This window comes from Pygocentrus nattereri, chromosome 27, assembly GCF_015220715.1.
Source record: "Pygocentrus nattereri isolate fPygNat1 chromosome 27, fPygNat1.pri, whole genome shotgun sequence".
In the NCBI taxonomy this organism is placed as follows: domain Eukaryota; kingdom Metazoa; phylum Chordata; class Actinopteri; order Characiformes; family Serrasalmidae; genus Pygocentrus; species Pygocentrus nattereri.
Window position 1 is genome coordinate 2173394 of NC_051237.1, and position 15391 is coordinate 2188784.

At 39.2% G+C, this 15391-nt stretch overlaps 1 protein-coding gene across 1 annotated transcript in view; it reads left to right on the forward strand.

The window, feature by feature from the left end:
• Positions 1 to 15391, forward strand: part of thsd7aa (thrombospondin, type I, domain containing 7Aa) — a 164448-nt gene that overhangs the window by 135132 nt on the left and 13925 nt on the right. Inside the window, exons 19-24 of the mRNA XM_017682044.2 lie at positions 945 to 1060; positions 1138 to 1255; positions 5250 to 5395; positions 7629 to 7803; positions 12885 to 13058; positions 14514 to 14609. Of these exons, the coding sequence (XP_017537533.2) occupies positions 945 to 1060; positions 1138 to 1255; positions 5250 to 5395; positions 7629 to 7803; positions 12885 to 13058; positions 14514 to 14609 (825 nt within the window). The remainder of the gene's footprint in view (positions 1 to 944; positions 1061 to 1137; positions 1256 to 5249; positions 5396 to 7628; positions 7804 to 12884; positions 13059 to 14513; positions 14610 to 15391) is intronic.

The following is a 15391-nucleotide window of genomic DNA, read 5'->3' on the forward strand; positions in this document are numbered from 1 at the left end:
ACATATACAAATACACACACACACTAACAGCAGGCTGTGTAGGAGGAGAACAGAGTGAAGGGACACAGCACCTCACACTTCAGTTGTTGCTGAACAGAACTAGTAATAACCACATTGTTTGTTCTGAGACCTCTCAATGCACTCTCAAAGCCCCGAGTATTGCTGAGATGTGCATGGAGTTCGTATTTTTACAACAAACTGTTTGATTCTTTCATTGTTTCAAGTGGTAACACATTCATTTTATAGGCTACTTACATAAAGACATCATAACACATGCATAAGTATTAAATAGCATGTTTATAAAGCAATATTTGAGTCTTTATTAACAGTAAATGACATCATATTGACACTCGGGTTTTGTACTTTCATTTATATAAAACTAGAAAAAATGGTGCTCCATAATAGTGTTATAAATAAAGAAAATGTCCATCACTCTAGTTTAAGGTCCTTTATGTCCAAGCGATACCATTTACTTCATAGAAGGTCTTTTGTCATCTTGCAGTTTCTAGCATAAGCTGGTCATAAATATTCAAATGTTGCTCATAAATATGTTCTTCAGTGGTTACGCATGTGTTATATAGTCCCTATGTAGGTAGCCTTCAAATAAAGTGTTACGTTTGAGGTATAGTTATTAAATTCCATTCAGCAACACTCTTGATTCAATTCAATGAAGAATTGGTTAGTTGAGCTAGCGATTGGTTGGTTACAGTAATATGCTGGACTTCCTCAAGGAAAGATTTAAAAAAAGATAAGCTTAAACAGTCAGAGACACACAGTGTTTTATTATCACAGTGTATTATTTATTTGTATTTTCTCTGCTAGTCTTGTTTTGAATAAATAAATGCTTACTGCTCAGATCAATGGCTTTACGTGTCAAGATTTTCTAACAGTTCTGTGTTTTAGAGGATTATAGTTGTACTTAATGATTCTTACTGTGTTTTCAGACTGGAGCACATGCCAGCTGAGTGAACGAGCTGTATGTGGCAGCGGCATTAAGACGCGCATGCTGGACTGTGTGCGCAGTGATGGCAAGTCTGTAGACCTCAAGTTCTGTGAAGAGGTATGACACTACCCTCAGCAGATGTATTGTACTACTCTCATGACAATCATTTGACCTTATGAATCTCTTTATTTTAGCTTAACCTTGAGAGGAAATGGCAGATGAATGCTTCCTGCGTGGTTGAGTGCCCCATCAACTGTCAGCTGTCTGACTGGTCCTCCTGGTCTGAGTGCACTCACACCTGTGGGCCGGCAGGTATAACAACATCTCCAATATGTGCTATATACACAAAGACTAGTGCTTCTATAGACTGATGTAGACACACTGATAAAATGGGCCTAGACAGAACTTGGCAGGTAATATTAAGTGGATGACATCAGAAGCCTTAGGTGGTGAGGTTTTTGTCAAATAAAATGTGATGTCAGTTAATATGATCAGTTTCCCAGTTGTTAGTTTTTCACAGGACTGCTCAGAGCTCTTAGCTGTCTTTCAGAATAACATCAGCAAAGTAATGACTGAAACCAGAGACATTTTATGGCATGAGAGCGATTATCTTATCGCCCAAAAGCAGCATTTGAGAGGAAGATAATAATGTCCTTGTGTGTAATTCCATCAGCTTAGACGATTGATTGGGGGTCCATTATGTCTGTGCGCCTGGGGCCTGCAGAACCACTCCACTGCAGGAAGCTGCAGAGCCAGCGGCCAGCTGTAGCCAAAGCAAAAGCTGCCTCCACAGAACACATGCATTGGCCTGAGCTATTGTGGCAACCTTAATCTCTCCCCAGGCAGAAGGGATTTTCATGAAACTAGTCAAGCAGGTGAACCTCCATCTCTTAATAGGAGGAGTTTCAGATTTTCTATCGAACTGATAGAAGCTCCATTCACACAAAGGCCATAATGACCAGCATTAGAGATGCACAAGGGAAAGGACAGGCATGACTTGTTTCGTTATCAAAACACAAATCAGAGAGCCAGGCACAGCGTGTCCTAAGGAGGTGCATAAATAATCAAAATAAATTCCTTTGTGAGTATTCCTGTGCCAAGCGCTGCACAGTGACAGCTGGTGCTGGCTTCCCTGCCCAGTAGCCCTTGGCCCCCCCACTATTCGCCCCTGAAATGCTGGGCACCCAGGCCACCTGCAGCGCATGAGGAATCACAGTGAAGCACTTAGCGTGAACTCAAACTGCAGAAAAGAAAACTGATAGCACATATTCTGTTACCAAAAAGGAAAAAGTAGTAGTGATATGTTGAGGTATAACAAAACATTTGATGCAAAAATGTGACAGTGGTTTTAGTTTTGGTCATGACCATTAAAAAAATTGGAATATAAAAACACTACAATAATAATGATAATCTCTCATGGCCCCTGTATGGGAATTCCAATAGTATGTTAGCACTAAGCTAACTTTCTGGCTATTCTAGATTAAACACGTACAGTTGAAGCTTGTAAAAGACATTCTGTGTGTTTTATTTAACGTTTTCAATAGACAGTAGCACCTATTTTACCTTGTTCATTGCAATTTTACAGTGACTACTTTGTGAGTGAGTCCTGGCATAGAGCTGCCGCTGCTTTCTACTTCTAACATATGACTCAAACCTGACTAGACTACCATGCATATTCACATACTGACAAATGTAGGACTTCTAGAAATCCTACAATGTATTTTTCTCACAAAACGGTCCCACCCATTGTATGACAGAATGTGGTTGATTTCACTATCATTCCTAATTATGTTGGTAGTTAATCTAACATGTGAGTCCTTCTGTCCTGCTCCTGAAAGTCTAACCAGTGGGAGAGCTTGTTTGGCTGCATCTACATAAATACAACAGGGAAAGAAATCTTCAGTGAACAATTTTTGTGGGGTGTTTGAAGATCTTTAGAATATTAAACCACCACAGTATTAATGCTATTCTCTCATAGTCCTCCTATGGGAATTCCAATAGTATGTAAGATCTTGCAGAGTTTAAATGCAACATAATACAATACATACAAATAAAACAGGTGTAATGAACCCACACCAGCACATCCATGTCATATGACATAGTTCCAGCTCCTGTCCTGTTTGCAGCTTCATTTATCCATTAAACGTTTTGTTCACTGTTTCATGATTGTACCAAATTGTGAATCTTGTTCCAAGGTTTGAATCATATTGTGAGCTGAATGTACCTGAACAGAGGCATGGGGCTAGTTTAATAAGCTGACCTGGTTGAGTGGGTATGTTGGGAGAGGTTTCTCTGCAGGGACAGGCCTGTCGCAGCAGCCTGTGGAGAAGATGAACTGGCAACTTGTCAGACTTGCTGGAGGGCAGTGCATCAGCGCGGGATGCTCTGATCGTCTTTAACATTAAGGAGCATCGCGATGCACGCCGTAGGGCCATGTGCACTCATTCTCATTATACAACAGCTCAGAAGATAATATCAGTTGCTGACCCACCATGGCCCAAGGATTTTTATTTGATGCAGCATCTTTATTGCGATAGCATAAACATGGGCTAGTCAGAGACTGTGGCTGCTAGCGTAGCGGGCTAATTGGGTGTGCTGGACTGAGTGAGCTTTGGATGCAAACACTGGAGGAAGATGTATGGTTGTGTGTCGACTCAATGAATGGAAGAAGTTGGCCTTTAGGGTTCTTACAGCAGTTCTTTATTTCTGAGCTGAGTGTCAGTGGCCTGTACTCTGAGCTCAGCGGGGAGCCGAGCGCCTTGAAAACTGTGTCAGAGTGCAGCCCCTAAACCCAGTGAATCGTATTAGATTTCATAACCAAGGCTATTCAGCGGAAGCCATAGCTCCTGCTTTCTGTCAGTTCCAAAGCACACAGCTTACAATTTCACATGCAGTGACTTTTGTACAGCTTTATAGATTGTAGTGTTTTTGCAGCCTATACAATGCCTACCATGCAAGATAATTGTCAAGTAAGTTGTAGGTAAAAAAGAAGCTCATGTATATTCCCCTGAGACAGTGGCTAATCGCTACAGCTTAATTGCAAGTGTCTCTTGGGTTCCACTCTTAAACAGCAGGAAGCGTTTAGGATAAGAGACAGCTCTCCTGGTTCTCTCCCTTCTTTCACAGCTGAATTGAAAAACAATGGAGATGAATATTCAAAGCAGTTCCTGGCACTGGAACCAGGCTTGAAAATGGCTTTGCTGATTAGGTTATTTCTAGGAGAACAGAACAGCTGGAGCAATATTACTCGGAGAAAAATGTTTCAGGTCACACACCATTTCGGAATTGGATATCAAGTTATAACATGGTAGCGTGTGTAATATGAAACACTTCCCTTACAGAACAAAAAACAAGGACTCTGAAGTGATTCTGCTGGAGGGTACATCTAAAAGAAGAGCTTGTAACAGGAGAGCTGAGCCTTGAACATTTATTTTTCAGTCTGTTTCAGAGCTGCTTAGTGGGGAACTAATGATTTGTTCTTATAATTTCCTATTCTTATATTTTAAAACAAGATACAAAAACTAATTTACTGATGATAATAGTAATAATAACAGTAAATGATAATTGTGATTCTCAACAAAAATGAGAAAGTCTTATACATGGAGAACCTAAAAAAAGAACTTACAACAGGAGAAGGAATGTGTGTTCATCTTCCACTGTGTGAAGGAGAATTAAAGGTCACACTTCAACAGTGGTTTAAAACATTAAAAATAACAATTAGACAATTCATTTAATTAAGTTTCTGGGCAGAAAATGACAAAGTTTCAAAAATACATATACAAGAGGATGAGAAACTCTCTCACTCTCTTTTGTTCTCTCTTCTTATTTCCTTTATTTCTCACTTTTTTCTTTGTGTCTTTCTCTTTTTCTGTCCCCCTCTTTCTCTTTCTCTTTGGTTTTTTTTTTCTGTGTTTGTCTCTTAGCTATATTACAATTCGCAAATTTACTTAGTAATGATTCTTGTTAAAAAGTAATAATAAAGTGTTAAAAAATACATATATAGGAGAATATGAAAGTACCATGCTGTGTAAAAGTGTTGGACACATAAAGAAATGATTTAAATATCATTTATTATCACTCTCAGAAATAAAGGTATAAAACTGTCACTGGGCCAGTACCCCTCTTGTCACTGGGGTGGTACCCTCAAGGGTACATTTACACCTCAATAAACAAAAAATGTGCAAAACCTTTATTTTTAACCATGTAGCAGTGTTTCTGCCAGTAAAAGCTGTATAGCTTGAAATATATGTCTAATGTTAATTTTCATGGTCAAAGTGTTCATTCTTCCTGCTCTTTTGCTGTGCAGGGAAGTTGTGGAGGCGGAGGACAGTGATCCAGGCATCTCAGGGCGATGGCCGACCGTGTCCCTCTCAGTTGGAGCAGTGGAAGCCGTGCCCTGTTAAGCCCTGCTACAGCTGGAGATACAGCGCCTGGTCTCCGTGCAAAGCTGAGGTCAGGCTTTGCTCCAGCTTACTGCATTCTGCCTCAGGCGTGCTCTTAATTCTCTGCTTTATGTGCTTAATAATTGCTTGTTGCAGCGCTTCAGTTCTTTTGTCTAGTGCAGTCTTTAGGCTCCTTTGCTCTTCTCGTTCTGTTTCATTCTTCGCCGTTCGCTTTTTCTCTTTTGCACTTTTGCATTTGTACTGTCTTCCTACTGTTTTCATGCGTCTAGATTGTTGAGCTCATCAGGGGGTTTAATTAAAGACAAGCAGCAGAAGACACAGTTCCCCAAGTCTCTCTCTCTCGCTCTCTCTCTCTCTCTCTGTTTTTACCCTTTCTCACCCGCAGACTTTTTTCTCTCTCCGTTTCTCTCTCTCCCTGTTTCTCCTTAACCTCTCTCTCTCTCTTTCCCTCTTTCTGCCCTCTATTGTCTGCCAGCTTGGTGCCACACACCCCTGTCACAGTGCAGGCTATGAGGACTGGAGTGAGGCAGTATTGTTGTGACTCCCTCCTTTGTTCTCCACTGCCTGGCTCTAAGTCGTGCTTTCTGACAGAGAGGCTCAGGGCTTGCTACACTGTCTCGGCTGTGTCTTGTGTTTTGAAAGATTTCGGATGGATACGGGGGAAAAGGATGATGCTGAGAGTTGACAGAAAATGCATGTCAGACACTGAGCATTACACTGTGCACTGCAGTTTTTGGAGGATGTGCTATTTGTGCCCCATATAAACATTAGCAGACTGAATTGCCACAAATCCATTTTTTCCTTAATATGACACAGATCAGAAGTTTTGGAGCTGTGTATACAAGCAAAGCTGATCTTTTCAAATCTTTTTGAATTTTCAGAGCTGAGCCACTTTCAGATGTGGTCCCAAATTGGATACATATGCGATTTGTGGCCATGCAAGCTCAAAACAGTCAGATCTGAATTCATTTTGTTTTTCACTGTGCATTCACCATTATGTGTTAATGTGGCAACAGTGACTAACCTGAAGTTAACATGAGCAGTGCAAAAGCAATTAATCTGACCCTTTTTATGCCTTCTTCTTTCTATAATTATGAACAGCTGAGAGCTATTCAGAGCAAATTATTGTCATGACAAACTAACCATGTTCAGGCCAGTTTTCTCCCTTTCACCAGTGCGCACAAAAGAGACTTAAGGGCTAATAGCTCCCCCTGTGGAGAATTATTTGTATTAACTTGCTTAATGTGTGAGTGACTCAGTGAGTCAGTCAGTCAGTCTCAAGATGCATCTATGAGGTTACGTCTGAAAATGAAGAAGTATGTAATATATTGCTTCAGTATGTGGTATAAGAGATATGTGGTGCAATAAGAGAAAACCTCTTTCACATTAATGACAGATTTGAGTCACTTACCCACATGAATATGAACCATCAAGTTGGATCTGAGGAAAAAAATTGGAACTGAGCAATGTGGCTTTCAGATTTGCACCGCTTTCATATTTGGCACTGAAATGTGATGCTTATCCGATATGCGGCAATGTGACCCCTGTATGGACAGCCAGATCAGAATTTGTGATTTTTACATCAGTCCAACTTAATCTTTATCATAATTTCTTGCACCCAAACCCTGCAACGTTCTTGCAACGTCCTCAAAATGCCTGTTACTGTGGTTGCAATTCGCATCTTCTGTTACTTTAGTGAAGAGAGAGGCCAGTGTGGTGTTAACCAACAAGCATGTTCCTGTCTAATGAAAGAATCAAACTAACAGCTATCCAAATGGAGGTTTACTTCAAGAATATTTTGCATAAAAAAGAGAGAAAACAATCAAAGGAGCCTTACCTATATCAAATCTCTTTATCCACTATATATCACCAATTTGGCACTGAGTTTACATTTGCTAGCATTATTCTTCACAGCAGGTAAACAAAAGAAACTACGCTTCCTTGCTCAGCTTTCACAAATATAACAAGCACAGAAATTCATCATTTCTACTCTTATCTGTAAACTTTGTCCAGCATGGTTGTTTAGGTGTCTGCTGTTTGTCCTCAAAATTGAACCCCATACAGTCCCAAGCTTATTACATACTAAGGCGTATTAATTAGTAACTAACGGGACTTCAATGCTATTGTTAAGTTATAGAAGTTTGATGAATATAATAATAATAAAACTACGGGCAGTCAGTCTGTCAGTCAGTCAGTCAGTCAGTCTGAAGACACATCTATGGGTTTACATGTAAAATGGACCAGTGTGTAATGTGCTGTTTCTGTATGTGGCCTATGAGCAGGGTGCTCGCTGTGGAGAAGGCCTGCGCTTCCGAAATGTGTCTTGCTTCGTTTCGGATGGCTCTGGGAAAGAGGAGGGCAATTTGGTGGATGAGGAGCTATGTGGAGATTTGGAACAAACAGTGGAAGGAGATAAACAGATCACTCTGGAGGAGTCCTGCACAGTGCCCTGTCCAGGTAAGGTCAACCACACACACAAATATGCATGTGTATAGCAGCCTTTGATGGTGAGTTAAGTGTGTGCAGTATATTTTAATGCTATAATGAGTTTTATTCTATCAGAGCACCACATCTGTTTAACACTTAGAAGTTGCAGTGGTTGCCAGCTGTAACAAAAGCAAGTTATCAGCAACACTTCTGTCAAAATGTGGATGCTAAACTTTTAATCAATAGCACATTTTATATTTTATTATGATTAGAATTTGACAAAAGGCTATTGTTATGCATTCAGTTGTAGCTGTGAAACAATCCATTAGGTAAAGTGAAGATAAAGATTTGACATTTGTGAGTTTGTCATTTCTTGACATCAAAACAAAGAATAATTAGATGTGTACATGCAGATCTGCTGATGCAGAATGTAAGTCTAGTATAAATGTAATATTATTACCTAACTACTGTATGTATTTAATTATGGAGTGTTCATTTTTGTAATGTGGGGTTTAAACACTTCAAACCTACTAAAATATGCCTCTCTGCTCTGAGGGGTGTTATATAGTTCGCTGGTACTGCACTTAGACATCTGAGAAAAAGCTAGTCTTCTGTTTTTTCTCTATATATCACACTAATGTATAAGCATCATATTCAGTGAATGTGCACTTTCACTTTATTTTCCCCTAGATCTAAGTGCAGTTGTAACTCTACTCATTGTTCCTTTTGTAGATATAACTTCAGCTCTTTTTCTGTTCTGTAAATTACATTAATGTCAACCACCCCCCTACAGACATCTGAGACCGAAGAGCATGACGCAGAGCGTTTCTTAGGCTAGACCTGCTAAAGCCATTTGCTTTTAAATCACTCTCTGTCTCAGCTCCGGTTTAGCACATTTGTAAGGGAGGATGACTTTTATGAAGCAGAAACAGGTTTCCCAGGACCCCAGGACACTGCTCTTCTCACCCACTGTCAGAGTCATGCCTTTCACTCTGGCATCAGGGTTTACGGGGTTCCAATAAAAGCCCTACAAACCTGACTTATTCCTGACAGTCTCCATGTGCTGTTTTATTGTGCTGCAAAGCTGATATATATTCTATTTGCTCTTACTTTGTAAGAACATTCTGGAGGTTATATAGACTTATTTTAGTGGAACACCTACACACAGCTCTGTCTCTCAGCTGGGACACGTTCCAGAGTGGACATGGAAAATAGTGTCCTGATGTTTATGACCATTAATTATAGGCCTCTCATAGATCTCTCTCTTTCTCTCTCTCTCTCTTTCTCTCAGTCTTGCTCTTTCTCTCGATATTTCTCTCTCTCTCTCTTTATATATCTGTCTCTTGCTCTCGCTCTTTCTCTTGCTCTCTTTATATATCTGTCTCTTGCTCTCGCTCTTTCTCTTGCTCTCTTTATATATCTGTCTCTCTCTCTCGTTCTCTCTTTAAGTCTCTCTCTTCCTTTTTTCTCCACCTTTTTCTCTCTCTCTGTCTCTTTCTTATTTTTTCTCTTCTCTCTTTCTCTTTCTGTCTCATTTTTCTCCCTTCTCTCTCTCTCTCTCTCTGCCTCTCTTTCCATGTCTCTGTCTCTCTCTGTCTCTCACTCCTCTTTCTCCCCATTTCTCTGTCTTTCTTTATCTGTCTATATAAGTTCTCTCCACCGTTTTCTCGCTCTCTCTTTTCTCTGCCTCACTTCTTTCTTCCTTTTCTCTCTCTGCTTCTCTCTCTTTCTCCTTTTTCCTTCTTTTTTCATTTCTCTCAATCACTCCTCTTTCTCCCTTTTCCCTTTATACTTCTTTCTTTTTCTGTTTTTCTCTTGCTCTTTCTCTCTCTGACTTGTTTCTCTCTTTCTTCTCTCTCTCTCTGTCTCTATGTCTCATTCCTCTTTCTCCACCTTTTTGCTCTCTATCTCTTTTTCTCTTCTCTCTGTTCTCTTTATGAATTGTAATAATAAAAAAATAATTTTTTTTTCATACTCAAATTTTTTCATACTCAGCCGGCGTATGTGAGTGACAGATATATCCCCGTGTTTTGACATGTTCTGTGTAGCTGAGGCAGAGAGTTGTGACACAGGTTTTTTTGCAGCAGTGAATGTGACAGTAATGATTCACCAGCATTCATGTGTGTCTGTGTATGTGAGGGAGGAGGAGAGATGAAGAAAGAAATGGTGAATATTTGTGGTACATTGTCAATTAAACCAATGACACTCTTTCCACATCTGTGCTGTGTGGACGGATTCATTACGGAGTTCGATTATCAGTCCCAGGCTGTGAACTTTGACCTACATAAGGTCAAAATATCATAATGGAATCGTTTTGGATACATATTGAGATTACAGCATACATTACAATATACTGAAAAAAACATTATTAACTCGATGTGATGCACTTAAAGGCTGGCAGGCTTTTTGGATTCAAAATTGTGGTAACACTTCCACATGGGAACTTTATAACACCCTTGTAATGCTCTTATTAAGCCTTATTAAGCCACTAGCTGGTAATTTAAATGGTTGCTCCTTAGTGCTTCATTGAACAGGTGCACATGCTTTACCTAACATATAATGTGCTTATTTTCATTTGATTCTTATCAACATTACTACCAATGTGATTAAAATGAATAACCACCAATAAACTCTAATATAATGACTAAGTTACAAAAAGGTGCCCCATTTAAACATTGAGTCTGCATGAACTGTGCTGATTAATGTAGCTTCTAGTCAGCTGGCCTGTTTGAGTCTCCTCAGTCCTAGAAAAGCACTGCATGAATGTCCTCATATAAATAAATGATTTGTAAAAGATTATTGTGTTTGATACACAAATAAACGTACCTTGGAAATGCTTAATTTACTCTAATTGTTGCTTATTAAATTAACATTGAGCAGCCAGTTAATTATCACTTGTCGGCTTGAGGAGTGAGTCCCCAGCTTGTATAATACACAAAGTGTTTATATGCCTAATGTATCTCCCTACTTGTTCCTTAATAGAGTAGTAATTAACAGCCAGTTAATTTCCAGCTGCTAGTTTGTTAAGACATAATAAGAACATTACAAGGGTATTATAGTGTTCTCCTATACTGATATTTTTGTGTTTTATGTTTGTTGAATCATGTGAATGCCTTGACTCATCCAAAAGATCACATGTGATTGGTCAGGATGCTCCAGCTCACAGTAGATTGGTTAGATATACATTTGCATATTGCACCAGTACTATGAAGGTGCAGTAAAAGTCCTTGGGCTAGACTCCTAACATTAACTTCACCTGCCTATATAAAATGATCAAATTGTAAGTTGCTCTGGATAAGAGCATCTGCCAAATGCCATAAATGTAAATGTAAACATAGGTCAATATTATGACAATAATACAGTTGTATGCAGAAGTTTGGGAGCCCCTGGTCAAATTATGTGTTTTGTAAGTGTAAATAAGTTACACATCCTTCTGCAGAGAACACACATCGTGGTGGCACGGTGGTGCTGGGATTCCCCGGCCGGGCGACCAAGGTCCTTTCTGTGTGGAGCTTTCATGTGTCTGTGTGAGTTTCCTCCCACAGTCCAAAGGCATGCAGTCAGGCCAACCGGACACACTAAATTGCCCCTAGGTGTGTGAATGTATATGTCTGTCTGTTTGCCCTGTGATGGACAGATGACCTGCCCAGGGTATCTTCTGTCCAGGGACTGCTGGGATAGGCTCCAGCACTCATTTTAGAATCATCTCCAACTTTGTTTAACATTCTGGACACGTCTCAAATATCTCCCCCTTTCCATTGATGTATTATGTTTTTATATTTTTTTACTATTATCTACTAGTTATTTGTCATTGTATGAACCAGTCTAGTGTATCAAATTCATCTTGTATATTTATCTGCCACCATGCAGTTTTATATTATTGAAAAAAAAATGCCAGTGACACATTTTCATCCATACTACTGTGTCAGTATAGTCTGATTCCTAATGCAAATGCTCCTGACAGCTGCCCTCGTATAAATTCTTCCCAAAGCTAGAGACAGGTAGCTAGCAATACCTACCCCCAACACACCCTCCCCTCCCCTCCCCTCCCCCACCACACACACCCACACACACTCATACTTCACACACCATCACTACTGTCCTCTCAGCCTCCATGCTGCTAATGTGCACGTGTTCTGATAATCACAGCTGGGATTAGGGCTTTTGGAAGGGCCGCTTTATGATAAATTAATATGTGAGGTATTCACCGTTCTGTGCGGCCGTTACAATAGGGCAGTCTGACCTACTTTATGCTAATGAGCGATGTCTGAGCTCAGACTGAGTCCATACACATGATGAAACCTGCAGCCAAGTGCAGGTGGAAGGTATTACCACTAATACATTATGAAATTCAAGTCACGTTTCAGGAATAGGACTTTTTATTTTTAACAGCAGCCTTAATATGAACATTACAACATAGCTTTGAATTGTAAATTGACTGGAGTCACTTTATCCTTGATATTTGATTCAGTGCTCTGTAGGCATCTTCCTTTGCTGACGCAATAAGAGCCACCAGTGATGCGGATACTTTTGTAAAAACACATATATTGTATATATAATGTATATGTAATATGTATGCATGTATATATAATAATAAAAGAATCAAGAATAATTTATGTCTAGAATGTCTTGTAAGCAAAAAGCTGTGATCAAATGTATTAAATAACTATTCATAGTTATATCTGGATTGTCGAAGTTCCCAAAACAGATGAATAAAATGCTCCAAAATTCAGAGCAGAACAAAACTTAACCAAAATAAAAGTTACCATGTTGGAGACATGATATTTTGTTGTGACAGTGATGAATGTGATGTGATGTATTGGTTGTTGTATGTATTTTAGATATTAAAGAAATTGATTAAATATGTAACTTTTTTTTCTCTCTGCCTGGGTGGGGGCGGTTGGGGGGTTGTCTCCTCCCTCACCCAATGTATTCTGTTTCTCTGTAGTTTCCATTATTCCTGTCTTCCTGTCCTGTCTCCCCCCCTTGTCATATTGTATGTGCTCGGATGGGTTGATCAAAATTTCGCTGGTTACTCTGGTGACTATGTGACAATAAAGGCTTCATTCATTCATTCATTCATTCATTCAACTGAACTGTGTGTTTGGCAGGTGAGTGTTATTTGACGGACTGGACCTTGTGGAGTCCGTGTCAGCTGAACTGCGTGGGTGGGGATGACCTGGGCTTCGGGTCAGTGCAGGTGCGCTCTCGGGCTGTGCTCGCCCAAGAACCAGAGAATCTCCTGCAGTGTCCGGAGCAGGAGTGGGAGGCCAGGCCATGCACAGGTGCAGTAACAGGAAAGCACACAAACCAGCTGTTTATTTTCCCAAATGAGTCTGAAAAGAATGCAGCCTGACCCCTTACATTTTCAGTGACCCATAAAGTGGGTCCATACTCAATGCCTGACTAGTTACTCCATACCTGAGTAACTGTAGTTTATTCAGACTGATTCAGACTATTTATAGTAGTTGGGTCATTCCACTGTTGTGGTGGCAAACAGGGTACTAATGTTGATAGGCAGTTAAAGTGTAAATAGTAATCTGTTATACTGCACAACATGAGTAAAGTTGTAGCACTACTGACCTAAACACTGTATTACATTGAACACAGTTTATTAGTGCAATTCATTAGGACAACAGTAAATTAATTCAAGCGTGTGTATAACTGATGATATAACTGATGATATCTTGCACACCAAATAAAAATTAAGTATAAAAAAAAAGTATGGTGAAAATGTGACATTTTAATCGCTTTGAACTCTGACCAATACCGATTGCCTTGGCTGTTGGCATGACGACACCAAGATGATGGAACAGCTGTGTTCCAGTAGGTAGAACTTTTTCCCAAACACTAATAGGATCAGAGTCTCCAAAAGCAGCTCAAGCTGAGCCACAAACATCAAGTTATGTGTGGAAACTTAGAGTTTCAGCTCTTGAATGAGGTGGAGAAATTAGGAGAAATTTCTCCTTTTACTTTTCCACAGTGGAGAGCATCCTGCACACTGTCACGGTGTCTGTTTCATGATGAACTTTTTTGATATAGTTGATATACAGTATATTCTGCCAATATACATACTTTTGATGCACATTCTACCATTTTTTGCGGCCGGAAAACCACAGTGAAATTCCAAGAAAATCCCATTGTGTCTGATAGGTACAGTTGTAATATGAAAATATTCTGTCCATAATATTTAGCAATTTATGATATTTTTGTATTCAGTGTGTAATGTCCTTCAGTGTTTCTTTCATTTTTTGCTATTGTTTTCTAGATATTAGTACGTTTATTTCATAAAGGCCTTTTTTACAAACTGACACCACTGACAATAAATCATTATTAATATAATTCATTATTAATATAATGAATATAATAATTAATATATAAAAACAATAATATATTAACAATATATTCATATTCAAATTAATTATTAATATAAAATGTATATGTTTATATATTTATATGTTTAAAATGACCTGAACATGGGACAGGTCATAATTGTAGTTTCAAATAAAAATAACACTTCAGCATCTACTTGTGCCACTACTGTAACATGATGGTTTTCATGCATGCCATGACTAAAAAATCACTAAAATAAAAAAGAAGAAAAGAAGGTTTCTTGTTGTGGAATGCCATTTCACCCTGCATTGGCAGGGTGACCCAGTTATTGAATAATAACTGTATAATAAACCTTCAGTTTAAAGGGTTAAAGTAAATCCTTCTTCCTTCTCTCACATCTCTACCAGACGGTCAGTGTTATGAGTACAAGTGGATGACCGGTTCATGGAAAGGTTCTTCTCGTCTGGTATGGTGCCAGCGATCGGACGGGTTGAATGTCACAGGTGAGTCTTTCACCATATCCACACACTCTTTCCAGTAGCTACATACACATTGTAGACCTTTTCACAATGGCACTGTGAAATATACAACACATGTACATATATACAGTTTCTATGTTTTGGCATTGGTAACACTTGACTGCTGGAAAATCTTTGCAAATACACTTGCAAACTGATAAACAGTAATGTGTCCTCCTGGTTCCCCAACAGGGGATTCTGGGATTCAGGCTTTCTGTACAAGCTATACTGCACTGGAGAGTGTTGAGTGGGAGAAGGTTGAGAGATAAGTTGACATTATGAGCTGTCAGGCGCTGTCAGAGTAGAGCAGGGCAGTAGGGTGTGATTACTCTAGCAGAGTCTGTGTATAAGCTGTGTGGAAATGAGCTTTTAATCCATGACAATGTCACACTCCCATTTTAATCCCATTCCCTATCACACTGATTTTCTGCTTGTGGTGCGTGTATGTGTATAAGTATGTGGGTGGTTGAAATGTGAAGCACAAGAGCTATTTGTACCATGTTGTATATATCAACATATATTGGATGATAATATTAGTAGCTATACAAATTTTACTTATAAAGGCCTTTCAAAATATCCGACTACAGTACCATGCAAATGTCAGAGACCACCCTTCATTTATTAAATTTTCAGACAGAACACCCTTTAAGTTATTCTTTTTTCAGGATATATTTCTGAGACTAATATTAGATAATCCACTTGCATAAGGCAAGGAAATGTCAAAGGAAAATAAGTGAAAAAAACAGGATTTTCCAAAACTGGAGTTA